The 25,222-nt window shown below is 54.8% G+C and overlaps 3 protein-coding genes across 6 annotated transcripts in view; 2 read left to right on the forward strand and 1 right to left on the reverse strand.

The window, feature by feature from the left end:
- Positions 1-235: 235 nt before the first annotated feature.
- Positions 236-6,847, reverse strand: LGI3 (leucine rich repeat LGI family member 3). Its single transcript, XM_060101824.1, has 8 exons — positions 6,627-6,847; positions 5,696-5,767; positions 4,807-4,878; positions 4,413-4,484; positions 4,241-4,312; positions 3,423-3,592; positions 3,111-3,275; positions 236-1,053 (listed from the first exon to the last, which is right to left on the reverse strand). The coding sequence occupies exons 1-8, from the start codon at positions 6,830-6,832 to the stop codon at positions 236-238; spliced, it is 1,647 nt and encodes a 548-aa protein (XP_059957807.1). The 5' UTR covers positions 6,833-6,847.
- A 6,327-nt stretch (positions 6,848-13,174) lies between these two features.
- Positions 13,175-15,402, forward strand: SFTPC (surfactant protein C). 3 transcript variants are annotated; one of them, XM_060101373.1, is made up of 5 exons: positions 13,175-13,216; positions 13,958-14,116; positions 14,459-14,581; positions 14,809-14,925; positions 15,253-15,402. In XM_060101373.1, exons 1-5 carry the CDS (start codon positions 13,175-13,177, stop codon positions 15,400-15,402), a joined length of 591 nt encoding a protein of 196 aa, XP_059957356.1. The 3 variants fall into 3 exon arrangements, with proteins under 3 accessions (XP_059957356.1, XP_059957357.1, XP_059957358.1); XM_060101374.1 differs by having other exon boundaries at positions 14,809-14,919; positions 15,265-15,402; XM_060101375.1 differs by lacking the exon at positions 13,958-14,116.
- A 1,284-nt stretch (positions 15,403-16,686) lies between these two features.
- BMP1 (bone morphogenetic protein 1) overlaps positions 16,687-25,222 on the forward strand; it is a 40,578-nt gene continuing 32,042 nt past the window's right edge. For both annotated transcript variants that reach the window (XM_060102501.1, XM_060102503.1), the window contains exons 1-2: positions 16,687-16,863; positions 23,996-24,109. In XM_060102501.1, coding sequence (XP_059958484.1) covers positions 16,710-16,863; positions 23,996-24,109 — 268 coding nt within the window. In that variant the 5' untranslated portion in view covers positions 16,687-16,709. The remainder of the gene's footprint in view (positions 16,864-23,995; positions 24,110-25,222) is intronic.

The raw sequence follows: 25,222 nt of genomic DNA on the forward strand, positions 1-25,222 counted from the left end.
GGGGCTGGGTTGTCTGGTGCGTATACAAGACTTCATGCTGATTACAGTGAAAATTAAGTGGCATCCCTGGGCTAGAGTCCACGGTACAGTCCATGCTCACCAGGGGAGATGTGTACGTGAGGGCATGTGTGCAGGTTGGCTACGTGTGTCTTCACACAGGCAAACATGCTGCTCACCCGGAGGCTCCACCCAGCCTCCAGTGCTGCCCGAGGAACCCAGAGGCCTCGGACCCCCTCTAGGCACTGAGATCCACCACCACGTGTCGGTACACAAGTGTCTGTCCCTTGAAGCTGGGGGCCAGGAGCAGCTGGGCGTCCCCAGCAGGCATGTAGCAGAAGGCCCGAGGGGCCTGCACCGCCAGCTCCTGGAACCGCACAAACTTCTGCCGCCCCTCATCCCACTGGTAGATCTGTGTGAAGGAGAAGTCGCTGCCCAGGGCCAGGTAGCGGCGGCCACCCACCAGGAAGGGCTGCAGGGCCAGCGAGCCCCTGGAGGGCAGCGCCTGCACCTCGGAGAAGCGGGTGCCCTCCCAGCGCAGGATCTTGGAGTCGCCGATGTAGCGGCTGAGGCACAGGTAGCTGTCGCGACCTGCGCGGAAGTGTTTCACAGCCTGGGCATCAGGCACCTGGGTCACCTCGCCCTGAGCCACAAACTGCTTCTGGGTGCGACTCCACTGATAGATGATGGGGGCCTGGGAGCTGCTGGACACGATCAGTCGTGGCTTGCCCTCGCCGTCTACAAATTCCAGGTCAGTGTCACGGTGCCAAGCATGCAGGGCCTGGTGGGAGTAGAAGCCGTTCTGGTGCCAGCGGTAGAGGCTGGTGGCCCCCGCCTTGGAGCTGTCAGCCACGGCAAAGTACCAGTCGCCATCGATGCGGAAGGCCTCGAGGTCATTGGGCTTGCGTATGCGCTGAGGGTCGATGTCCTGCAGCTTGGTGAAGCGTGTGGTGTTGGGGTCCCAGTGGTAAATGTAAGAGCCACCGAACAACTGGGCCACCACCACATACAGCTGGCTGTCCACCACCATCGGCTTGCAGTGCACTGCAGAGGGGGCTGCAGGATGGAAGGAAGCGAGTCAGGCAGCGTCAGGGGGCCCGCAAGCCCCTGTCCCACGCCACACCCTCAGAAAAGAGGGTCGGTCCCTTCCAACGGTGGAAGTATTCTTTCCCCGCTGAATATCCACTGGGTGCTCAATGCTTTCTCATTGTTTCACAGCTAATAATCAATCTCAGCATCACCCTCCCTTTGCTCTTGACCCCAAGGTTCAAATATAAGCTGACACTGAGCACAAAGTAGGTGCTGCTAGATATCGACCGATTGTATAACTGTCATGTCCGTTATTGAACTTTTATTGTGTACAGTCACTGTGCTAAGTGTGAACACATTGCCTCAATGAATCACGCTGAAATACACCCTATTATTTTGTAATTTCACACAGAAAGTAACTGAGGCTCGGAGTCTTAGTGACTTGCCCAAAGCTACCCCACTGGCGAATGTCGAGGCAGGGGAAGGAGAAAGAGTTTGAACACAGCCACAGCTGGTGACAAAGCCTAGGTAAACAGAGCCTTGGAGCCTTGTGTATGAAAACACAATCCCCCAAGAGCTCCCACTTGCGAGAGGGCTTTTATGTACAAGAACATCTGCACCACAACCAGATTACCCGGACCCCTTCACAGGCACCGGAGTCGTGTGTGGACACACTCTCGCCTCTCCTGGTGTCCCCAGTCATGGCCTCTCCTCTCCTGCTTGCCAGAGCTGTTTCACCACCCTCCTCCTCGTGACCCCACTTGTTTCCCAAGGGAAGCCTGTGCTGAGCCTCAGGCTCTGGCACTCACTGCCCTGAGTCCTTTCCACAGCCTTGGTCTGTGCACCCAGATGCTGATGACTCCCCCAGCTCCTGAGCAGCAGCTTAGACCCTCCTTCCCCCCACACCCACAAGCATCTCAAACTCTGGCTGGCCGAGACTGAGCTCTATATCTACCCCCAAACCTGTGTTCTTGATTTCAATCTGTGGCTCCACCCAGTCACCCCATCCTGAATCCTGGGAGCCATCCCCAACACTGCCGCCCTCTCCCTCACCCACCGCTGACCAGTCCCTAAGTCCTGTCAACCCTCCCTTCTGCTTTCTCATACAGTTTGTGTAAGATTGGTATTATTTCTTCCTTAAATGTTTGATGGAATTCACCATCTGGCCCTGGAGTCTTCTTCGGGAGAAGGGTTTTTTATGTAATGACTTCAAGTTCTTTCATAGATTCAGGGCAATTTAAACTTTCTGTTTCCTTTTGTGTCAGTTCAATCCCCCCTTATTCTACCTCTCCATCCACACTGCTGCTGTGCCAGTCCAGGCTCCAGCTGAACCCCTCCTGGTGTGCCCACCTGTCTTGCTTCATGCCTAGCACTCTCCACACTGCTCACAGAGGGAATTTTCCAAAATACAGATTGGATTGACTCATACACTCTGCTCAAAACCTGCTCAAAACCTGTCAGAGGCCTGGTCCTCATCTCTCTCGGGTCTCGTCTGCCTCTCTCCACCTTGAACATTACGCTGTCATCCTGTGAGCTGCTAATTGTTTACACGTGCATGCTCTCACATGCTAAGCTGTTGCACACCTTCTTGACTTTGCTCATGCTGTTCCTTCTGCCAGAATACCCTTCCCACATTTCTTCTCCTAGCTAAGTCTCCCTCAGCCTTCTAGACTCAGCTTAAACTCAGTGGATCCCAAACTGAGCTCACTGGCCACTCCTATATCTTCCTTAGTTCTCTGGCACCGTCCAGTTACTTAAGCCAGGATCCTGGATATCACTCCTCCCTCTCCCTCATCCTTCAAGATTCAGCTTAGGCATCCACTTCACCAGGAAGCCTTCCTTGATTGCCCAGGGTAGGCCTCTCCTTTGTGCTCCCAGAGCACCGTGGTCATATCTTCCTCCTAACACCTACGTATTATCTGGATGTTATGTGTGTATGTGTCAGCCTCCCCCCAAAGACTAGAAAGTTCTTATGTGCAGAGACCATGTTTCATCTATCTTTCTACCTATAGGAACTCAATGAGGAGGAACAATGGAGCCCACCCCACCATAAGGACCACCGCAACCAGGCCAGGCGCAGATACCTGGGATTCTATCATAGTCTCGAAGTTGCCTTTCAACATAGTCCCACTTGAGGATGGTGCAAGCGCTGACTCCTGGCTGGGCCAAAGCCAAATAGAGGTCACTGGAGTAAAGGAAGGGCTCGGCCGACACCGCTTGGAAGGACAGGGTCTGGTACAGCACGAAATCTGCAGGGATGGGTCGGGCGGTGGTGGTTAGGGAGAAGGGTAAGAGCTTTCTGGGTGGTGAGGGTTACTCGACTGGCAAGGCAGAGTGCTGGGAGCTTCCCTGGGGAGGCCCAGCCTGATGCCCGAGGTGGGGCACCTTCTTCCTACCTGTGGTGATGCAGTCGAACTCCCGCAGTGGCAGATCCTGCACCTTGTGCTCTTGGAAGCGGGGCGGGCTGGCGCAGTAGATGGGCGCCACCGTGGTGTTCGTGTGTGCCAGCCACTCCACCAGCCACTTCACCTTGCAGTCACAGTTGAGCGAGTTGCCCCGCAGGTCCCTGGATCATGAGAGTAATGGAGGGGACACAGAGAGGGACAGGCTCCCAGCTGCTCTGCCCACCCAGGCCATCTAGGTTTTCAGAAGTAGATACTGTCAAGGCTGCTGTGGGTTGCTCATGTGGCATCTTTGTGCCAGTTAGGAAGATGTTCCCCTTGGGGTGGGTGCAGCCCCGTAGACACGTGCTTGGCCAGCAGAGTGCGGGCTGAGTTTCATCCCCTACTTGCTTCCTTGGCTAGGTGCCTTTTGCAGTGTATGACCTGCACAATTATCTGTTGCATCCCAATTCCTCCAAACCTTCCACAATCCAGGGCTTTTGTTTTCTTGTAGAAATACTGATCAATGACTGTGGCTATGCTATCAGACTTTAACGTAGATTTAAATCTTACATAGATTTTAAAAGCGCATGTTTTAAAAAACATATATACATAACGTCTCGTGTGCATTTTAAGAGGTCCCACAGATGCCTTGAAGAACCCCAACTTGAAAGGCTACCAATCTATATATAACTCAATCTAGCCTCCTCCCCGTCCCAAACCCAAACCCTCCCAGCCTGTCAAGACCTTATGATCTTCCCAATTCTGGCTCCCACACCCCTCCCTCCAGGGACGTGTCCCTCTGTGCCACTGTCAAAAGAAGTAGGCCTTACAAGTCACTCAGGATGTCCAGGGGCCGAAAGATGTCTCTAGGCAGGGTCTGCAGGTTATTGTTGGCCAGTGAGCTGCAAGAGAGACCCCTGGGTCATATGAAGATCATGACCGAAGCCAAAGTCCACAGGAGACAGGGGGCTTTGGTCTGGTGTACGAGTGTGATGTACTCACAGGTGTGTCAAAGACTTGAGTCCTCTGAAGGTAAACTTGGAAAGTGCCCAGATGTCATTATTCTCAATGAAGCTGGAGAAAATGAGAACTTGTCTCAGCCACCAGTCGGGATCCCAGGCCCTCGACCAGCCACTTCCCATGCCCCACCTAGATTCCAGCCCATGACCCTAAGACAGGCTTCCATTCTGAATCTGGCGACATTAAGTCTGTGGTGACAGGGCATCCAGGCGGGATGGTTTAGGCAGAGGGATGGATGAAATAACCTTCTGCTTGGGTCCTGCAGTCAGAGGATTCAAGGGCTCTCACCCCCTCACCACCCCCAGCCCTCCTCACTGCCCCTCCCCCTCAGCCCTCCTCCCTTCCACTTCCCAATTCCCCTTTCCTTCCCACTCACAGGTACTGCAGGTGAGACAGTCCTGTGAAGGCATTGTCTCCAATCAGTGTAAACTTGTTGGAATTGAGCAACCTGCAGAGACAAAGGTGGATTAGAGCTTCCAAGGGCACACCTGCCGCGCCAGCCCCCAGCCGGCTGCCTCACCCCCGGGCCATGCCTCCCACCCTTGGGACCCCAGCAGAGAACCCCAGAGCAGCCTGGGCGGCAGGTCCAGGCAGGAGCCTGCTCTGGTCCCAGAAGCTCCCAGGGTCCCTATTTACTCCTAGGGTAAGAACAGCCAGGGGCGGATCTCTCCTGTCAAGCTGGGTCCTTCCCCACTGCTCCATCTCCCACCCTGAACCCAGCTCTCTCCACTCCCTCCCAGATGGATGACAAGTTTGAGGATAACCACGTATATTCTCTCCTGCAACTGGGGCTTCAAACATAAGCAGCCCCTTTTAGAATTCCAGACCCTCCCGTCTTCCCTCCCTTTCAGTCCCCCAGCTTTTTCTTCAGAACCTGATCCCTGGGGTCACTTGTCTCTAAGGTGAGCTCTCTCCCCTGCAGTGTCCACCCTCTGGCACCAGCCTAAGTTATTGCACCCAATTCTTTGGGATCTGCAGAGGAGGAAAGTCCATTCCGAACCGGGCCCCCAATACCCACTTCTTTGCTTTTGTGGGCGACCCCCACCTTCCTTCCCCCAAACTGCTACCCCCTGCATCCCTCCTGACTCCCCGCTGCTTCACTGTTTGTGGTTCTCCCATTGGAGAGAAAGTAAGGGACGCCTGCCTCTTAACCTCCAAAGGCTACTCACAACCTCTCCCCTCTCCCCAGTCCAGGATCTGTCCCCTTCCCCTGCCCACCCCACCACCCCTCTCCCCGGCCTCCTTCAGCAAGGCTCTGTCCATACAGGAACTGCAGCAGTGGCAGGTGGGAAAATGCTCCATCCTGGATCTCCGAAAAGGCAGCATTCACCAGCGTCCTGCAGGGGACACCTGAGTCAGTACCAGGGGAGTATGCAGGGACTCTGCTGGGGTGGCACGAGGTGGACAGGGCCATGGTTTCTGCATACCCTCGCCCTGGAAACTCCCCATGTCACCTGGCTCCTCCCCCAACTTGAGGCTGTCTTTCCCTTCTCACAAGCTCGCTGCCTGCCTTCCTCATCATCCTCCCCTACTGCTTCTCTGAGCACTAAGGACCTCAGCCCAAACACGGTTCCATTACCCGCACCTTCTCCATCATCCAGACACCCACCGTGTGCTGGGTGCTGTTGAGGGATGGGGCACTGGGATGGGGGCGGTGGATTAGCATCTTGCTCTCAAGGACCACACAGCCTGTCTAGTTCCTGAGGCCGCTGGCTGCAAGTGACAGGCTGGCTGGCCCCGTGCAGAGTGGCTGGCGAGACCCGTGCCAGGGCACTGTAGGAGTGTATCTCACTTCCACCCCTCCCCCTGCTGCCACCCTTCCCCCACAAGAAGCCTTCTGTCCTTGGTGTGACATCACAGGCAGGGGCCCCCATGCTCATGTAAACAACCCCCTCCCTCCAAGTCCAGAGCCCTGCACACAGTAGGTCTCATTAATGCTGATGGTGGTGATGATTCATTCCTGGCCATAAACACCAGCTTTCCCAGCCACCGCTGCTGAGCCTGCATGACTGCAGAACTCCCAGCCAGGGCTGATGCCTTGAATCTCCAGTCCTGAGGACCCCCTGGAGCCCTCCTGGTCCCCACACTTTGTAGAGGTGGAGCAGGGGTTCTCCCCACCCACTCCCAGAGCAGGTTTTTGCCTTCCTCCCCTCTCAAGCTCTCCCACCCCACCCCACCCCAGACCAGAGCACTCACAGAGAGATGACCTCGGAGGGCAGGTTCCTGGGCACTGCCTTAGAGTCCACGCAGAAGGCGGTGTCCCTGGTGCAGGAGCAGCTGGGCGGGCACGGGGGCGTCTTGGGGGGCCTCTTGGCGCCGACTTGCAGCATTAGGCAGAGGCCCAGCGTGGACAGCGCCAGCAGCCCGAGCCCCGAGCCCGGCCTGGCCCGCAGCCCCGCCATGCTGCCTGCGAGCTCCCGCCCCACCACGCTCGGCCACCCCGCGCGGGCGCCACAGGCAGCCGCTGCCGCAGCTAGGGCCCCAGCTGCCCGCTGCGGAGAGCGACTCCTCGGGCCCTCGGGCGCCGGCGGCCGTCCCCTCCCCTGCTTGCTCCAGCGAGCCGAGCCCTCGGAGAGATGCAGAGATGCGTGGAGACCGGGGCGAGCCGAGGGCTGACCGGCTGGGAGTACGCGGACTGCGGCGGGCGGCGGGGGCGCGCTGGGCGGAGCGGGGGGAGTCCCGGGCGGGGAGTAGCCACTGAAAGGAGTGGTTGCGGCCCTGGCCGCTGCACACCCTGCGGGCGGTCTCTGGGGCCATCTGCTCGTGGCCGTGCGTGAGCGCGTGTGTGCGAGTTCTCCTTGTGCATCCTGCACGCGTGCACACCTGTCTCTGCACGGGCACAGGCACATGCACATATTCCTCCGGGCAGGCATTTCTGCGCTATGTATAGATCCATGAACCTCTGTGTACCTGTGCGTATGTCTTGGCGCTCAGCGGCCTCTAAGCAGAGTTCATGGGCATGTCATGTATCATAAGTGACATGTGTGTATCTGTGTTCACGTCTCCACAGGCTAGTAAACAGAATGTGCCTTTGTGTCTGTGGGAGCTGAAAGGGGAAATATCACTGGAGTTGGAATGGGAATGTGTGGAATTCCAGAACATTCCTCACTAAATAACTAAATAACTAAATAACCTCACAGCCTGTTGGAGCTGGAAACGGCCTTGGACATTTCCAGTCCAGCCCTTTGTTTAACAAACGAGGAAACTGAAGCCCACATCAAGGGGAAAGCAGCCAAGCTTGATATCACATCTACTACGTGTTGGGTACTCTACTTACTTAATCGCCTCAACCTTCTGAGGTCTTTGATATTCATCCCCTTCTACAGATAAGAAAAGTGAGGCCCGTAGTACCCGAAGAAGAAAGTGACAGAGCAGGGATTTAAATCCACTCTGCCCAACTCCAAAGTCCACAGCCGTTCTTCTACACCAGGGGTTTTCAAAGTCTGGTCCAGGGAGCCCAGAGGCCCTTGAGAACCTTCCAGGGAGTCTTTGAGGTCAAAACATTGTTAGTCTTCCTAACAATGTTAAGACATTATTTGCCCTTTTCACTTTCATGCTCTTATAGAAGTACCCTGGAATTTTCCAGAGGTATCTTCTGTTAAACTGAATTAACAAAATTAAAGAAATTTCCAAAAATGTAAAACAATGACACTCTGCTCCCTCATATTTTTGCTTTGTAAAATAGTTAATCTCATTAAAAAATTTATGTTATGTATGTTATAACATAGAATGGGTTTATTATTGCTATTTTAATTAAAGTAAATTTTAATTAAATTAAATTAATTCATATTTAAAAATTTCTCAGTAAATATCAACGTGGTAAATATCAATAGGTATAACCCACATAAACAAAAGCACTTTGGGGTCCTCGCTACTTTTTTTAAGAGGTCCTGCAGCCAAAAAGTTTGAGAACTGCTGTTCTATACTACGTTAGTTCCCAGGGGTGTGGAGGGGGTGTTTGATTGTCCCAAGACCTCACAGGTACAGTCAGTTGGCTGGGCTGCCAGTCCAGTGCTCTTTCTATCAGTCCAGGAAACCGAGATCACTAGGTATAAGATGCTTCCCCAGCTGTCCCCAGCTTCTGCTGGCAGGGGATTCTCTGGTCTGAGCTTAAGTCCATGTTCTCCCAGCCAGGGATGCCCCTGACCTTGGATGCTCACTTGCTACGGCCCATCCAGCTGCCCGTGCTGCCCTCCCCATGCCAGCTTGTGGGAAGAAAAGCAGTGGGGGTGGGGAGAGTGGCTGGGGCAGCTGGGCAACCATCCCCCCACCCCCGTCCCTGGCACGGCTCTGCCCAGCACACAAAGGGCAGAGTGAATCTTGTTCATCCCCTGCGGCTGAGGGGCTGGAAGAAGGAAAAGGGGAGGCACAAACAGGAGTGGCTGCCATGGGGCTCTCCATCCCCACGTTCTCAGAGAGGTTTAACTCAGAGACAGACAGAAAGGGGGAGTCTGGTTCCTATTCTTTTCTCTCTGTTTTTTTTTAAGATTTATTATTTATTTATTTATATTTTTGGCTGCGTTGGGTCTTAGTTGCGGCACATGGGATCGTCGTTGAGGCATGCGGGATCTTTCGTTGCGGCGCGCGGGCTTCTCTCTAGTTGTGGCGTGCAGGTTTTCTCTTCTCTAGTGTGACACACAGGCTCCAGGGCTCGTGGGCTCTGTAGTTGTGGTGTGCCAGTTCCAGAGCGCGTGGGCTCTGTAGTTTGCGGCACATGGGGTCTCTAGTTGAGGCGCACGAGCTCAGTAGTTGTGGCACAGGCTTAGTTGCCCCGTGGCATGTGGGATCTTAATTCCCTGACCAGGGATTGAACCCGCATCCCCTGTATTGAAAGGTGGATTCTTCACCACTGGACCACCAGGGAAGTCCCTGGTCCTATCTTTTTTTTCTTTTTCTTTTTTTTAAAGAATACTCTCCAGCCCTGAAGCTCCACAAATTTTGCTTCCAATTTCTGACCATTTAAAACAATTATTTATTTATTTGGCTTTGTCAGGTCTTAGTTGCGGCATGCGGGATCTTCGTTGTGGCATACGGAATCTTTTGTTAGGAAGGAATCTTTCCTTGTGATGCGCGGGCTCTTCAGTGCAGCGCGAGGGCTTCTCTCTAGTTATGGCATGAGGGCTCCAGAGTGCATGGGCTCAGTAGTTGCGGCACGCAGGCCCGGCATGTGGGATCTTAGTTCCCCAACCAGGGATCGAACCTGTGTCCCCTGCATTGGAAGGCGGATTCTTAACCACTGGACCACCAGGGAAGTCTCCGTCTGGGTCCTATTCTTAGCTACTGAGAAGAGGTGCCCTGGTGGTGAAGTAGATGATGATAGTCATGAAGATTGGACTTTCACATCGTGACGTCATTGGATCCTCACAACAGCTTGGAGAAGGGGACAGGACAGGCTGTATTAGACCCATTTTGCAGATGAACACACTAAAGTCAAGAAAAGCAGAATGACTTATTCAAAGTCCCAGAGCTGAGCTGGCCAGTGAAGCATTGAGGACATACTGAAGGAATAAACTACTGACCCCTCACCAGGAGCCCCCTCATGTTTGGTGACAGTCTTATTATCACTGAATAGAATTACATGTTGGCTGCGTGCATGCTCCTTGCCCGGAGGGAAGCCTCAGGGAAGCACAGTCTCAGGGCTGGTCCCAGGGCCGGCAGGCTTTTTGGGAAGAAAGGCAACCAAAAACACCCATGTAGCTGATGGGGACAGCAGTGCCTGCTAAGTGGCAGATGAAAGTGCATCAGGAAGGCTGGGCGATCTTGGAGGAGGGAGGGGGCGCCGTAGGCTGGGGTGGTGAGCACAGATGGGGTGTCACTGGTTCTTGCCTGGGCTTTTAGGGTGGGTGGTATTCAGAGAAGTAAAGAAGCATTGAAGGTGCGTTTTCCAGGAAGGAGGAATGGCCTAAGTAAAGGCCAAAAATGTGAAAAACCTGCAGCAGAGGGCTGGTGTGGGAGACGAGGTGACAGTCATGCATGCCCAGCGGAAGGTCCTGCCCCCGTTCCTGAGAAGGAAGACAAGAAACCTCTACCAGGTCAGTGCCAGCATCTGAACTTCCCTTATGAAACTTGAGCTCACCCTTCCTTCCCCAACCTCCAAATAGGCAAAAACAAGTTAAAAAAGAAAGAAGAAAGAAAGAAAAAAACAAAGTTGTAAGAACCACAGTCTAAGGGCAGCCTGCAGGGGAGACTGAGGACCCAAGAGAGCCGAGGCTTCTTTCCAAGAAAGAGATCCCTTTCCCAGCAGCCAGAGATGATGGCGAGCCCTAAGCCCAGCACCTGCTCAGAACAAGCCCCACAGCTGGACTATGTGCCCCCTGCCCCAGATGCCCACAGGGACCCCCGAGATGCTTGCCCTTCTCCTTGGTTCTCCCGCTGGCCCGCTGCCCACCTGGCTCAGGTCCAGTATTCGTGAGTCAGCCAATCAGTTCCAGTGTTGCCAGGACAACCGGGGGGCGGGAGTGGGGGCCTGGGGCGGGCAGGGGTGGGCCCTGCAGGCAGGCTGTCTCCTCTGCATCTGGCACCTGCATGCAGCTGAAGCTGCACACAGTTGAGAGGAGGATGCTTCTTCCCCCTTTCTCCCTGGAGCCCCCTCCCCCTCTTTCACTCCTCCTAGGACACTTGCTGCTAGAGGCTTAGGCAAATATTTAAAGTGGCAGCTGGGGGGTGAGTGGTGGTGGGGGGAAACAAACACTTCTGTCCCTCTCTCCTTCTCTGAGCTTCCCGGGGCTCTCAGCTCAGATGCCATGCCATTGTGCAACCTGGAGGCTGAAGGCTCTCCAGCTGGAGAGGGGGTCCTTGTGGGGACACGGGAGCCTGCAAGGGCTGGAGAGTTGGGGGCCAGCTCATGACTGAAGGGCAGGGCCAAGGTGCGAGGGGGCCCCAGCAAGGGGCAGGAATTGGGGTGAAGTGTTGGAGTTCACTTACAAGGAGGACAGGGGGTGAGGCCAAGAGTGGAGGGAGGTGTGGGGCTCTGACTTAACACTGGCCTGAAAGTTTAGAGGTGGAGGCGCTGTAGGGACCACCTGGCCCGGCAAGTGGAGGGAGCCCAAGAGAAAGGATGCAGCCATTAGTCGACGTGGTTTAGTACAACAAAACAACAGAGATGGCTTCGGGCAAAGAGCAGGAAAAAGGTAGAGAGAAGAAGATCCAGAAAGTGGTTCATATCTGGGTGAGTAGCATTCTCAGGGCAAATATAGGATCAGAGGACATAAAAAGAAGAGTGTCGAGAGGGTAGGGTGCGAATCAGCACCAGGCAGGTGGGCTGATTCAGGGACGAGGAGATGGGGACCCCGTCCGTCACCACCCCCAGCCCTGTGCAAGGCGTCTGGTTCTAAGTGTCAGGCATGGAACTGCTATCATAAGCCTCCAGCTTGATCTCTGAAAATGGTTTGCTATTCACTTGATACAGGAAACCCCACAGAATCATGCAAATCCAGAAGTTCAAATCTTCGTGTTCATTTTAGGAACATCTGTGAAAGTGCTCAGGCTGTCGATGGTGTGCATATCCAAAAAGCCACCAAGTATTTGAATGATGTCACTTTGCAGAAGCAATGTGCGCTGTTCCCTCATTACAATTGTGGAGCTGGTAGGGGTGCTCAGGCCAAACGCACCTTGTTACAATTTGGGGGCTGGACATAGGGTCGGCGGTTCTAAAAGAGTGCAGAATTTTGCTGCACATGCTTCAAAATGCAGAGAGTGATGCTGAACTGAAGGGTTTAGATGTGGATTCTCTGGTCATCAAGCGCATGCAGGTGAACAAGCCTCCACGATGCAGCACAGAACTTCACAGAGCTCACGGTTGGATTAACCCCTGTAGGACTCCCCCCGCCACATGGAGATGATCCTCCCTAAAAAATAGAGCAGATTGTTCCTAAACCCGAAGAGGAGGTTGCACAAAAGAGAAAGCTGTCCCAGAAGAAACTGAAGAAACAAAAACATATGGTTTGGAAATAAATTCAGCATAAAATAAATGCAAATAAAAGTAAAAGCAGGGTAGAAAAAAAAAAAAAAAGCCTTCAGCTTACGAACAAGCCTATGCCAAAGAAAGAAAAACTGTGTGTTAGTAAGCATTTATAACCAGAGGGGACAGTGTTCAGAATCTGGGCAAGAATGACTGGGGGCATGTCTGAGGTTAGGTACGAAATGTGTGGGAGGAGGTGAGGCAGATACTTGAAGTGAAAATCGGATGTTCTCAGAGAATTTATGAACCATTTATGAACACCCACACTGATGCCAAAGCACCCTGTGCCTTTAGTACTGTCCCTGCGGGTCCACAGGGGCTCCCCTTCCTGGAGCTCAGCCCTATGCTTGGGGGAAGTTCTGTTGGGAAATGTGGTGGACCCACTGGGTCAGACCCTTGGTTGCCTAAGAGGTTCAGCCTGGCAGAAGAACAGGAAAAGCCAAAGGACTGCAGGGGCAGGTGCCAGCAAGAATGGCGGGCACGCCAGCAAGACACCCGCGGTGAGAGGTGTAGATTGCCCAAGGGCAGGTTTGCTCACCTTACCCAGCTTTGCTCTTGCTGGGGCCAAGAGGACTCATGTGCCAGCGCCAATGGCCCTTAGGCACTCTTGCAGCTAGCTTATCGGGGCCTCGGCTCTGGAGGACCAGGAACAAACAGGCTTCAAAGCTGAGGGCTTGGCTGGCAGACAGGGGCTGGGTCTTTCACCTCTGTCCCCTCTCTCTCCTGGCACATATAAGACCCTAGTCACACTTGGAGATGAGGAGGGGAAGGTGTCTACCGCGAGATGGATGTGGGCAGCAAAGAGGTCTTGATGGAGAGCCCGCCGGTGAGTTTGATCGTGTGTGTGTGCGCATGTATGCAGGAGTGTATCTGTGTGTGGTGGGCCCTACCTCCTCCAACCTCTGGGCCTGTTTCCTCATCCAGATTCATTCACTCAACTAACTTAGGACTGTGCTAAATCAAGATAAGGACACCAACCACTAAGACAGAGACTCTTGGAGAGATAGACTTGTCAGCCACTAATTCCCATATGAGGGGCCGTGAGCCACCACAGGGGTCAGTGGAAAGGGCTGTAGAGAGCACTGGGTAAGGAGCCACTACTCGGGAGATCACAGGAAGCTTCGCAGAGAAAATAACATTTGAGCTGGCTCCAGAGGAACTAGTTGGAGCTCACCAGCTTGAGAAGAAGGAAGGCATTGCAGGAAGAAGGGATAGTATGCATAAAGGCATGGATTGCGGTGGGGGGGGGCAAGGCAGGACAGAGAGGGACTAGGCATGGTTGGGATGCCAGAGGTCTGGAGGAAACAGCAGGAGATGAGACTGGTGAAACAGTCTCTCTTGGGTCTCTCCAAGCCAGACCTCACTTCTAAGCATCTATGGGTTTGTTGGAATCCAGGCCCCCTCCTCCAGGAAGCCTTCTCTGATCTCCTCAGCCCTTCTCTGCATGTCCATAGCATTGGTTGTTCAGCCTCGGGAGAGTGTGGGAAGGTGTCCTGGCTGTGCAGGGAGAGGAAAGGGCATCCTCATGACCTCACACCTGTCTCCCTCCCTGCCCCCACCACGTCAGGACTACTCAGCAGTCCCTGGGGGCCGGTTCCAAATCCCCTGCTGTCCTGCGAGCATCAAACGCCTTCTCATCGTGGTCGTGGTGGTGGTCCTTGTTGTCGTGGTGATTGTAGGGGCCCTGCTCATGGGTCTTCACATGAGCCAGAAACATACTGAGATGGTGAGCAGGCCTGGAATGGGGTGGGCAGTGGGTACAGGGAAGGCCAGACAAAGGCCCTGGGATGGGGTGGGCAGATAGCAAATTGCCCAAGGGGAATGAGGGGAGGAGGCAAGTGGCACCTCAGGGAAGGACAGAGGTGGGAACAGGGTGGCAAACCTGGCCTGGGCTTTTTCACCAGGCCCCTGCCCCATGGTGGGATGACCTGTTCCCTCCAGCACCTGATTCCACTCGGCCTCTCTGAGCTCCCAGGGAAGAAAAAATTGCATTTGAGTATAGAGGACTGAGGGTGGGCATGATGAGTGGGGAAAGAGGAATGCCAGGCAGCACTATGCCCTCCCCTAGGTCCTAGAGATGAGCTTCGCGGGGCCGGAAGCCCAGCAACGCCTGGCCCTGAGTGAGCGTGTGGGAACCACTGCCACCTTCTCTGTTGGCTCCAATGGCATCGTGGTGTATGACTACCAGAGGGTGGGTGTGCCTGGACCTCTTGACCCTAGGGCTAGACCGTGCTAGACCTATCCAGCTGTGGACTCGTACATGTCCACCTCTCCCCCCACCCCAGCACTTTTGCCTGAGCCCTAGATTCCAGTATGACTCCCTCCCGTCCCCAACCTAGAGGGAGATGGCCAAGGACCAGAGTTAGGAGCGAGCTAGGCAGCGCCTTCCCGAACCAACTCTGGGGTTCCTGTGCCCAGCTCCTGATTGCCTACAAGCCAGCCCCGGGAACCTGCTGCTACGTCATGAAGATGGATCCGCAGAGCATCCCAAGTCTTGAGGCTCTCACTAGAAAATTCCAGAACTTCCAGGTGGGTGTGTGGGTAAGAGCGGGCTGTCTCCCTCCCAGGGCTGCTATGAGGAGCATTGAAGATGATGGTTCTTTGTCACCTGTAAGGCGCTGCTCCTCGTGGACTGCCAGGTGAATGCCCTCCTGGGATTCCCCTGCACCAAACCTTTCCTACCCATTTACCATCCCCACCCCACAGCCCAACTGCTGGCCTCAGCTGAGCCCACACACCCCCTGGGGGCTTCTGACTCCAGCACAGCCCCTTCTTTACTCAGAAAGATTGCCTGACACACCTGAGGTCCCACATAAGGGCCGCAGGTGAGACAGAAACTCAGTTCGCAGCCTCCAAATCAAGTGCTCTTTCCAGGCCGAGCCCTCAGTACCTACCTCTAAGCTGGGCCAGGAGGAGGGCCGTGACACCGGCTTGGCATCCTCCGGGGACCTGGCCTTCCTGGGCAACACCGTGAGCACCCTGTGTGGTGAGGTGCCCCTCTACTACATCTAGGACCCATCAGGTGAGCAGGTGTGACCTCCTCCAGGGCGCTGGAGCAACAGTGGCCCAGGATGGTCATGTCAGCGGACCAGGCACTGGGGGAACCACGGAGGCGGGGTCACCTACAGAGCTCAGGGGAGGGAAGGTTCACAGGCACCACCACCCCACGTCCCTCTCCCTCACATAATAAACATTGTTCCTTTGCTTTGCAGGGCCTCAGCAAACCCCAAAGGGACAGCAAAGCTCCAGGAGCAAAGGGTTTTGAGCAGACAGGCAGGAAGCCGCTCCTGCCAATACCACTGGGACTGGTCCTGGAGAAATGGGAGCTGTGGGGAGAGGTGGGCAGAGGAGAAGCAGCTCCTAGGGCCCAAGGGGGTTCCTACACCAAAGAATAAAGCAGCCTGATTGAAAAACGAGGGGTGTACCTCGTCTATCCTCTCACATGCCTCAGTCCCGCTCTTGGTGGGGGCCAGCCAGGGGAAGGCTAGGGCCTTGGGCACGCCAAGCGGGCTTTCCCATTCTCCCCCGGTCCCAGGGTGATGAGGCGAGGGGACTGGGGAGCAATCCGCGGGCTTCAGGCGCCCTCCAGTGGCGTCTCCCGAGGGAGGGAGCGAGACGGATACGGCGAGAGACAGAAGGACAGAACTAGAGGGACAGGGACCGAGATGGGAGAGCGCGAGGGTCCGAGAAAGGCAGAGAGCGAGAGCCGCAGGCGGGGAAACACGGCCCAAAATCGGGGGACGGAGCGAGGCGGAGGCGGCACGATTGACCCGACGGCGTGTTCCGCGGCCCGGGAGGGGCGCCGGGCCGGACACCCCGGGGCCCGGCGCCCGGCGCCCCCTCCCCGGCCCCGCCGCCCCGCGCCCCGAGCCTCCCGAGCCCCCTCCCGGCCGGCCGGCTCTACACCCTCCCCGCCTCCGGCTGGCGCACGTCCCGGCCCGGCCGAGCACGGTCCCGGCCCCGAGGGGGGCCGAGCTCCAGGCGAAAACCCGCCCTCCAGCGAGCTCATTTCCCTAAAGAGGGGGAGAGGGAGGGAGGGAGAGAAGGAAAGAGACGGAAAGAAGGGAAGGGAGAGCGGAGAAGCCGGGCCGGAGAGGGGGCGGGAGACAGGAAGGAGGGAGGGCGAGGAGAGGGAAGGGGAAGAGGTAGGGAGAGCGCGGGGGGAGAGCGGGCGGCCGGGAGCGCCCTCCCCTCGCCGCCAGTCCTCCGCTTCCCCTCTCGTCCGCTCCCGCGTCCGGGCGCGACCCGCCGCCGCCGCCGCCGCCGCCGCCACCGCGTCCGCCGCCGCCACCGCGTCCGCCGCCGCCGCGCCCGCCAGCATGCCCGGCGTGGCCCGCCCGCCGCTGCCGCTGCTGCTCTGGCTGCTGCTGCTCGCGCGCCCGGGCCGGCAGCTCGACTTAGCCGACTACACCTATGACCTGGGGGAGGAGGACGACGCGGAGCCCCTCAACTACAAAGACCCCTGCAAGGCGGGTAGGCGCCCCCCACCCCACCGGCCGGTGCCGGGGCGCCTGGGCCGGGCGCGGGCGGGCCGGGGCTGGGAGGGAGGCGCGGGCTGCTGAGGGTTCGGGGTTGGGGGAGGACAGTCCGGTGTGGGAAGCCGGGAGCTGCCTGGTTGGCAATGCAGTGGGGAACAAAAGAAAGAGGGAGAGAGGGAGGGGGAAGTTTGGGGGACTTTTAGGGACTGAAGTTTTGCTGCTGTTGGTGGGAGCTGCCGTGGCTGTCTCTGGTCTCTCCCAGAGGATTCCTGCCCGGGTCCCAGGAGAAACCTGCTGCCAAGGAGGCTTTTCCTTCTACTGGAAACTTTTCCGGCCAAACTCCTCTGTGTGTGTGTGTGTGTGTGTGTGTGTGTGTGTGCACTTTTCCCTTCTCCCCCATCCCGGGCTCCAGCACACTGGTGTTTTCCAGCCTGTCTGTCTAGGCTGCCCTGGGGCTGCACGTCTGTCCCGCTGGGTTCAGGGAGGCCTATATCTCCAAGGAGCAGGTCTCCTGAGGCCCCCACCCAGCAAGTGGAAGAAGAAAGTCTTTCAAGGGATCCTCTGAGATCATGCCCACTGGGAATCCCATGATCCCCACAGCGGCAGCAGGTTTCTGACCTCGGAGACAGCTGTCAAAGTCAGAGAAGCCAGCCCAGGACAGGGACTTAACTTCTGCCCGTGTGCCAGAGGACCCTACTGAGGCCAAGTGGGGTTGAAAGGGGAAAAACAGAGAACTCAGATACTGTATATCAGTCCTCTCTGTCCCACAGACACTGGAGGCTAATTAGCCCAGGTCAGGGCCCCAGAGTGTGTGTGTGTGTGTGTGTGTGTGTGTGTGTGTGTGTGTGTGTGTGTGTGTGTGTGTGTGTGTGTGTGTGTGTGTGTGTGTGTGTGTGTGTGTGTGTGTGTGTGTGTGTGTGTGTGTGTGTGTGTGTGTATGTGTGTTCTTTGTCCATGAAGACCCCGTGTAACCCTTTCACTCCTCCGGGGCCCAGAGGGATCCCCCCCACCCCCGCCGCCGCCCCGCCACACAGAGTGACCAGATGGTCATGCACTCCAGCCGTTTGCCTGATCGGATGACCCTGAACAGGCTGCCTGGGACAAGAGAACACACAGGGCATAAGATACCAGAACCTTTCCTCGACTTCCTGCCTCTGACTTCAGACTGTCTCCAAATAGCCAGAGCCAGGGCAGTGGCACAGTGCCTAGAGTTCTAGAAGTGCCTGTGTGGAGCATGAGGTGTTGGGGGGCAGGTTGCCCTGGTCCTGACCCGGGGGACCCCTCTTTGGGTGATGGATCAGAGCAAACTGGAGGAATAAGAGTCCTTCCCGTGCGAGGAGGAAAAGCCAGTCCCTCAGCCCTTCCTCCTCCTCCCCTGCTGGGCTGTGAGCAAACCAGACATTAGCCTCCGTCTTTCTCGCTGGGCTTGGGGTGGACATGAGGCTAAGTGGACAGAGTGTGGGCTTTGGAGGCAGGCAGACCTAGCTGTCAATCCTGGACCCATAACTCATTAGCTGTAGTATCTTGGGAATGGTAATTATCATCTCTGAACTTTGCTTTTCTCACCTGTAAAATGGAACTGATAATATGATTCTCCGATTCTCCGTAGAGCTGGTGGTAAGGATTAAATGTGAGAACATATATAAAATGCATATGAGAGCGTAACACTCAGTAAGCACTAAATAAATGTTAGTGGCCTACCCCCTGTTTTCTGTGCCTCGTGCTCTGACTTCATTTTTTTTCTGAGGGAATAGGCTTGGTTTTCAGGAGAAGGGAGTGTCTCCCTAACCCCATCCTGGTGTCACTTATTCATCCAACTGGTCTACATTTACTAAATGCCTAAGAGGTGCCAGGCCCTGGCCTTGATGTTGTGGGAGATACAGAGAATTATAAGTCATGCCCCCTGCCCTCAAGGAGCTTACAGTCCAAAAGGGGCACAAGACACACATGGACATAACCAACTGCGCAAACCAAGGAGGGAAAGCCCGAAAGGCTCAAGGAGTCTCTTGCCCCTCTGCAGCCCTGGGTGGTGGTGGCAGAGAAACAGTGATTACAGTAAGCTGGGAAGTTTGGGGAGGTCTTCGTGGAGAAGGAGGGCTAGGCAAGGTCTTAAAGAATAGGTAGGAAGCCAATCTGATGTATTTCACTAGGGTTGGAAATTGGAGGGATATCCCCAGTCTCAGATTTCATGGAAGGGAGGGGCTCGCTGAGCTGGAACTGCAAATGAGGACTCTGGAGAAAGTTCTCCAGCTCGTGGCTCGTGGGGAGCTGGGCCAGGCCTGAGGGTGGCCAGGAGGGCCTGACAAGGCCAAGAGTCAGGGTCAGACCAGGCTTCCCTCCTGGGTGTGACTGGTGCAGCCCTGCCTCCCTCCGGCCTGACTCCTAAGACCCCACACCGACACCCTCAGGCCTCAGGTCCCCAGGCTCTTTCCTCTGTTTGTGTTAACCTCTCCTGCCTTCACCTCTTGCCCCCTCCGAGCCCTGCCCTCCAGATGCGGGAGGTGGCAGTGGCAGGCGTGTCTGGCTTTACTTCCTTTGGATGCACCTGGCTGTTCCTGCTCCCTCTACCCACTTGATGCTCTCCAGCTCTCTCCTTTTCCTCTCCTCCTCCTTGCACGTCGAGGACCAAGAATGAAAGCCCCATTGACTCCCTGGCTCACCTGTGATCTCTCAGGAGAGCGGGGCCTCTTCATTTGAGGTCACCTCTTGCTGTTACCATCAGAGTGATGGTTTACTGTTGCAGTAAGGACAAAATTAAGACCCTTGATACCCTGGAGAGGTGCCTGGATCTTCTGGGCAAGACCAGAACAATGGGCAGGAAGCCAGGCTGGCCTGTGTGTGCTCAGAGCTGGTTCCACCAAGCCCTCTCTCTCTCCCAGGGAGATTGCGAGTCAGCCCTGATTTCCTGTACGTTGGGATGCCAAACCATCAAGGGAATCCTTCCCTAAGATTCCCAGTTCCATTTGGCTGCCCCAGATGACTCAGGACTCTGGGAGGGACCTGAGAGGCAGGAATTGGGACACAGCTGCTCCCATCAGCAGAGAAGCCCCCAGGGCTTCTCCTGAGCCAGCAAACACCTTACTTCAGCCTCACCTGGCAGCTCAGAGGTCTGCTTTGGGGAGGTGAGGTGGGCCAGTAGCTCACCAGCCCTTGTCAGCATCCTCATCCCAGGGGCTTTGTAGCCCAGGTTTGGACTTCAGGGGGCCTCAGAGGAGTAGGTTATCAGCTCCAGAGGTTGAGAAACAATTCCTTCTCTTGCCAGACCACATTCCCCCTCCAGACACGCTGAATGAGTCACCCACCCACCTATACCCCTGCTCCATGAGTCACCTTCTCTTTTAGGTGCCCCAAGGGAGCAGGAAAAGTCTTCCCAATCTCCCTGGGCTCCAGATGGAGGAGGACCGATGGGACTCGCCCAGAAGAAGGAACTCTCAAAAATTTTAGTTTCTCCAGGGGTTTTGGGAGAAGATATTGGGGGAGGGGAGGCAGTCGAATGTATCACTCCTCAGGCCACTGAAGCTTACCTCCTGAGGATAGCCTGGGGAATCGGCTAATCTCTCTCTCTCTCCTCTCCCCTCTCCATTTCTAAAGGTGCCCTTCTCCTTCTGGGGGTGTAGCCTGTGAAATGGGGTATGCATGTGTAGTTCTTTGTGTGTTTGAAAACACTAGGGCTTGCACAGGGAAGTAGTCAAGAGTGTGTTTTTTGCACATTTGTGGGTGTGCCCCTGCTTTATGGGCAAGTCTGTTCAACTGTGCACGTTGGTACCCCTGAGTACATGTAAGTGCATGTGCAAATGTGCACCTGTGTGTAAATGTACACCTGTGATTAAGTACACGCAAACACTTGCAGGAGCTTACGCATGTCCTCCCCCAGCAAGAAGCTTGCATCTGTGTAATGGGACATGCGTAGTATGCCTGGTACACATGGCTTTGGGGCTCCCGTCGCACCAGCCAGGCTCCTCTCCCTCCCCCTAAAAGGGGAGGAGACTGCAGTGAGGAGGCCGACCTGAAGGGTGCGATGCTTACTCTCTTCTTTCCTCTCCTGCTGGGGGTCGGGTGTGTGTGTGTGTATGCGGGGGGGCAGGGTACTGGCTATGGAGCAGCCATAAGTGCTCCTGGCTGGTTTACAGCTGGAAAACAAAACAAAAACTTTTGATCCTGTGTTGAAAACAACTACTATCCTAACCTTGACCCTGACCCAGGGCTTCCTTCCTGGTAAGGAGGGGCATCCTGGACTCTCCAGGATCCAGATTCCCTAGCTTCCCCGGAGGGCATCGCAAATGGACAGGGCTTTCAGGCCCAGCTCCTGGCCATCAGGCTCTCCTGCCCAACCCCCATCTCTCCCCTCCCCCCTCAGTTCCCACGCATTCTTCAGTCATGACATTCCCACCACAGGGCACTGCTGTCAGTGAGCTCCACGTCTAGGCTAGCCCAGAGCGTGTCCCGCCTTCCGCTCACCCTGCCCTGCACACCGCCTTGGTCCCACAGGCCAACACAGTTCTGTGGCCTCTGTACTTGGAATTTAAGGTTCTGCTTCTGAGCACCTGGGGACTTCACTCAGCCAGGAGGCCAGTGTGGGTGAAAACTCTATGCCCTTGAAAGTAGAGAGCTGAACTTGATATTATAGGGCTACTATTGGGGCGATATTAACAGTGGCCATTCCATGGCTTCTTACTATGCTCCAGGCTTTGTGCTACATGCTTCATTTACATGCCTTATTTCATGCAGTAATCCTGGGAGACAGATTGTTTTATTTGGTCCTTTTTTATATAGGAGAAAATTGAGGTTTAGAAGAGTTCATATGACTTGTCAGTGAGAAGTAGTCAAGCTGGGATTCAAAGACAGGTCTGTCTGACTCCAAAGACCTTGCTGTTTGCAGCTATGTCTGAAGATGAGTCTAAATGTCCAGCCACATGTGTACTTGGTGATGTCTGCGGGTGTGGCTGTGTGAGCCTGGCGGTGCAGCGTCTGTGCAAAGGTGCAAAGTGAGCAGAGGTGTGAGGGCATTCACGTGGGACATGAATGCCCGTATGAACACTGGCACATAGGACCCGCCACCACCTCCGTGGGGTGTACCTACCATCCCATATCCTTGCTAAGGCCACCCTTCCATGTCAGCTGAGAAGCGCCTTGTATTGCTATCCCATCAGTTGCTGAGCCAAGGCCGCCAAGGGTGATGTTTTCAATAAGAGAATCTTTCTCGTGTGGAGGAAGAACTTCTGGGCCACCTACCAGCTGGTGACCTTGGCCAAGTCATTTCCCCACTCACATCCAAGTGTTTTGATCTCTCAAGTCAGGGAGGTGGGCTCGAATCTAGCCAGTATCTTATCTCTCCAAGAGTTTGTAATGGGACACTCCTAGGCAAGTGTATGGGTGGAGCTTGGCTTAATGGGCATGTCCCTGGTGGGCCAGGATTAATGAATTCATTAATATGAAAGCACTTTGTCAACTGGAAACCACCACATAAATTTCAACAGACATTTACATAAGGTGTCATTATTGCTACTATTACAGGCTTAATGGGCTTGGAACTTGCAGTTGGGTTTGTGTGTGTTGGAGCTTCTGCATGTGTGTTTTAGGACTGTCTGTGATGTGTGTATTTTTTGGTGGATGTGTGTGTCTGAGTGAGTATTTAGAATATGGGTTCTGCAAGATGGTGAACTTCAGTGCAGTGAGCACTGGACTGGGAATCAGGAGGCATGAGTTATAAACCCAGCCTTTGTAGTGACTAGCAACATGGTCTCAGTTAAATCATTGCCCTTCTGGGCTTCAGTTTCCACATCTGTAAAATGGAAAGTTGGCCTAGATAACTGCTAAAGTCACTCCCGCATTCTGCCCATCCAGCTCCAGGTCACATCTGTAGAAGAGTGTGTGTCTGGGGCACGTGTTTGCAAGCCCAAAGAATATCGACGTGATCCTTCACTTGAACAAACGTTATTGAGTGCCTCCCACCAGAAGGGGTGGTATGGGTGCTGCTTGTGTGTGCAGGGTTGTCTCTGTGACTTTTATAGCTCTGTTTTTGATGGCATGGCTGTGGATGTCACCGTGTGTCTGGAGGAACACTGGCCCATGTGTCTGATTCTGTGTTGATGAGTAGGACTGTGTGTGTGTGTGTGTGTGTGTGTGTGTGTGTGTGTGTTCACCCAATGGGCCATCTGGGGAGGAGAAACCTGTGTGCAAGGCCTCAAGGTTAAAACAATTTGTGTAACGCTGCCCACCAGGCCTGTGTAGCTCTTGGGATGAGAAGCAGATGTCACTGTGGGTGGAGCTGGGGGGAGGCTGCTCTCTGCTCCACCTCCATCCCAGCCTCTCACCTCCCCCACAGCAGCCCAGCATGAAGCTTGCATCTGAGCTCCTTCCAAAGCGCTCAGCTCCAGGGCCTCTGTTTCTCAAAAAGCAGACAGACTGTTTAACCCATCCCTCTGGAAACCTCACCCCGAAGCTCCAGAAATCAAAATGTCCCGTTAGGGGGGTTCTTTTCCCCCAGGCCTTTCTTCCTCCAGAGAGGGGACTCTGAGACTCAGAATATGAATCACTTGAGAACTATTAAACCTTTTCCTCCAAGCCCATCAGGTGTCCTGGCTCCCTTCAGTATACGCTCCCCTCAATGTAATCGAAATGGCATTTGTTAAGTGAATTCCATATGCTCAGCACAATGCTAAGGTTATGGGCCCCCGAAGTAGACACTCAGTCCTCTCATCCCCTTTTATTTTCTTGGTAGCACCCATCCCTTCCTGGAATTCTCGAGCTCTGTATTTGTTTACTTGTGTTTCTTTGAAGGTCAGTTTCCTGCGAGCAGGGACCTCTTCTGTCTTGCTAATCACTGGAGTAGCGCCGGCCCACAGTAGGTGCTTACTAAGCATTTGCTAAAGAATGTTGGAATAAGTGACACGACTGTGGCTTTCAGTAGCTAACAGTCTGGTGGGGGTGGGCATCCGCTTTGCTGAGATTCCAACTGAAAAATGATCATGAGTCTCCCTAGAGATCCTCAAAGCCCCCATGTCCCTTCCCCTTCGTCAGAGGGCACTTGAGGATTACAGTTGCTGGGGCCAGAGGCTGTGCCCACAGGGCTGGGCTTCCAGTGCTGGGTTGGGGGACTGACTCGCCCCGGCCTCTTCTCTCTCCAGCTGCCTTCCTTGGGGACATCGCCCTTGATGAGGAGGACTTGAGGGCCTTCCAGGTGCAGCAGGCTGCGGATCTCAGACAGCGTGCAACCAGCAGGTCTTCCATCAATGCTGCAGGTACACCCAGTACGGGCTGGCCCCTCTCTGTCCCAGAGATGGGTTCCAGAATTGGAAAAACAAGGAACCTCCCTGTTCCCAGCCAGGCCCTCCCAGGACAGAGGCCATGAGCTTCAACCCAGCATAAGGGCTTGCCTTCCCTTGGGATATCTTTATCCCTTCCCCAGAGCAGTGGCAAGTGTAGACATACCCAGAAGCTAAGCACCCACATTGTTTTTTGCTTACAGTTTACAAAGTACTTTCAAAAGCATGGTCTAACTTGACTGTCCCCAAACACCTTCACAGGTAGGTCAGGACAACTCCCACTTTACAGACACAGATCTTCCTCAACTTATAATGGTGTTACATCCTGATAAACCCAGCATAAGCTGAAAATATCTTAAGTCAAAAATGCATTTGGGGGGGGCTTCCCTGGTGGCGCAGCGGTTGAGAGTCTGCCTGCCGATGCAGGGGACACGGGTTCGTGCCTCGGTCCGGGAAAATCCCACATGCCGCGGAGAGGCTGGGCCCGTGAGCCATGGCCGCTGGGCCTGCGTGTCTGGAGCCTGTGCTCCACAACGGGAGAGGCCACAACAGTGAGAGGCCCATGTACTGCAAAAAAAAAACAAAAAAAAAAAGCGTTTAATACACCTAATCTACTGAACACCATAGCTCAGCCCAGGCTACCTTAAAGGTGCTCGGAACACTTACACTAGCCTACTGTTGGGCAAAATCTTCTGACACAAAAGCCCATTTTATAATAAAATGATGAATCCCTCACATAATTATTGAATACTGTCCCGAAAGCGAAAAACAGAATGGTGGTCTGGGTACAGAATGGTTGTAAGCGTATGGGCTGTTTCCCGTCGTGATGGTGTGGCTGGCGGGGAGCTGCAGCTCACTGCCACTGCCCAGCATCTCAAGAGAGGATCACACTGCCTCTCACTAGCCCAGGAAATTCAAAATTCGAAGTACGGTTTCTACTGAGTGTGTTATCACTTTCATACTCTCAAAACGTTGTAAGTAGAACCATCCTAAGTCAGAGACCATCTGTACAGAAACTAAGAGTCACGGAGGTAACGTGACATGCTCAAGGTCCCAAAGCTAGTCAGTGGCAAAACTGGGACAGGAGCC

Source organism: Mesoplodon densirostris, chromosome 6 (genome assembly GCF_025265405.1).
Source record: "Mesoplodon densirostris isolate mMesDen1 chromosome 6, mMesDen1 primary haplotype, whole genome shotgun sequence".
Lineage (NCBI taxonomy): Eukaryota > Metazoa > Chordata > Mammalia > Artiodactyla > Ziphiidae > Mesoplodon > Mesoplodon densirostris.

Excerpts from the sequence above, each read along its gene's own strand:
- LGI3 (XM_060101824.1), bottom strand. The coding sequence starts at position 6,832 with ATGGCGGGGCTGCGGGCCAGGCCGGGCTCGGGGCTCGGGCTGCTGGCG. Across the intron at positions 4,485-4,806 it reads CTGTCTCACCTGCAGTACCT|CTTCATTGAGAATAATGACA; the intron begins GTGAGTGGGAAG and ends CATTTTCTCCAG. Across the intron at positions 3,593-4,240 it reads CTGGACATCCTGAGTGACTT|GGACCTGCGGGGCAACTCGC; the intron begins GTAAGGCCTACT and ends CTCATGATCCAG.
- SFTPC (XM_060101373.1), top strand. The coding sequence starts at position 13,175 with ATGGATGTGGGCAGCAAAGAGGTCTTGATGGAGAGCCCGCCG. Across the intron at positions 13,217-13,957 it reads TCTTGATGGAGAGCCCGCCG|GACTACTCAGCAGTCCCTGG; the intron begins GTGAGTTTGATC and ends CCACCACGTCAG. Across the intron at positions 14,117-14,458 it reads GCCAGAAACATACTGAGATG|GTCCTAGAGATGAGCTTCGC; the intron begins GTGAGCAGGCCT and ends GCCCTCCCCTAG.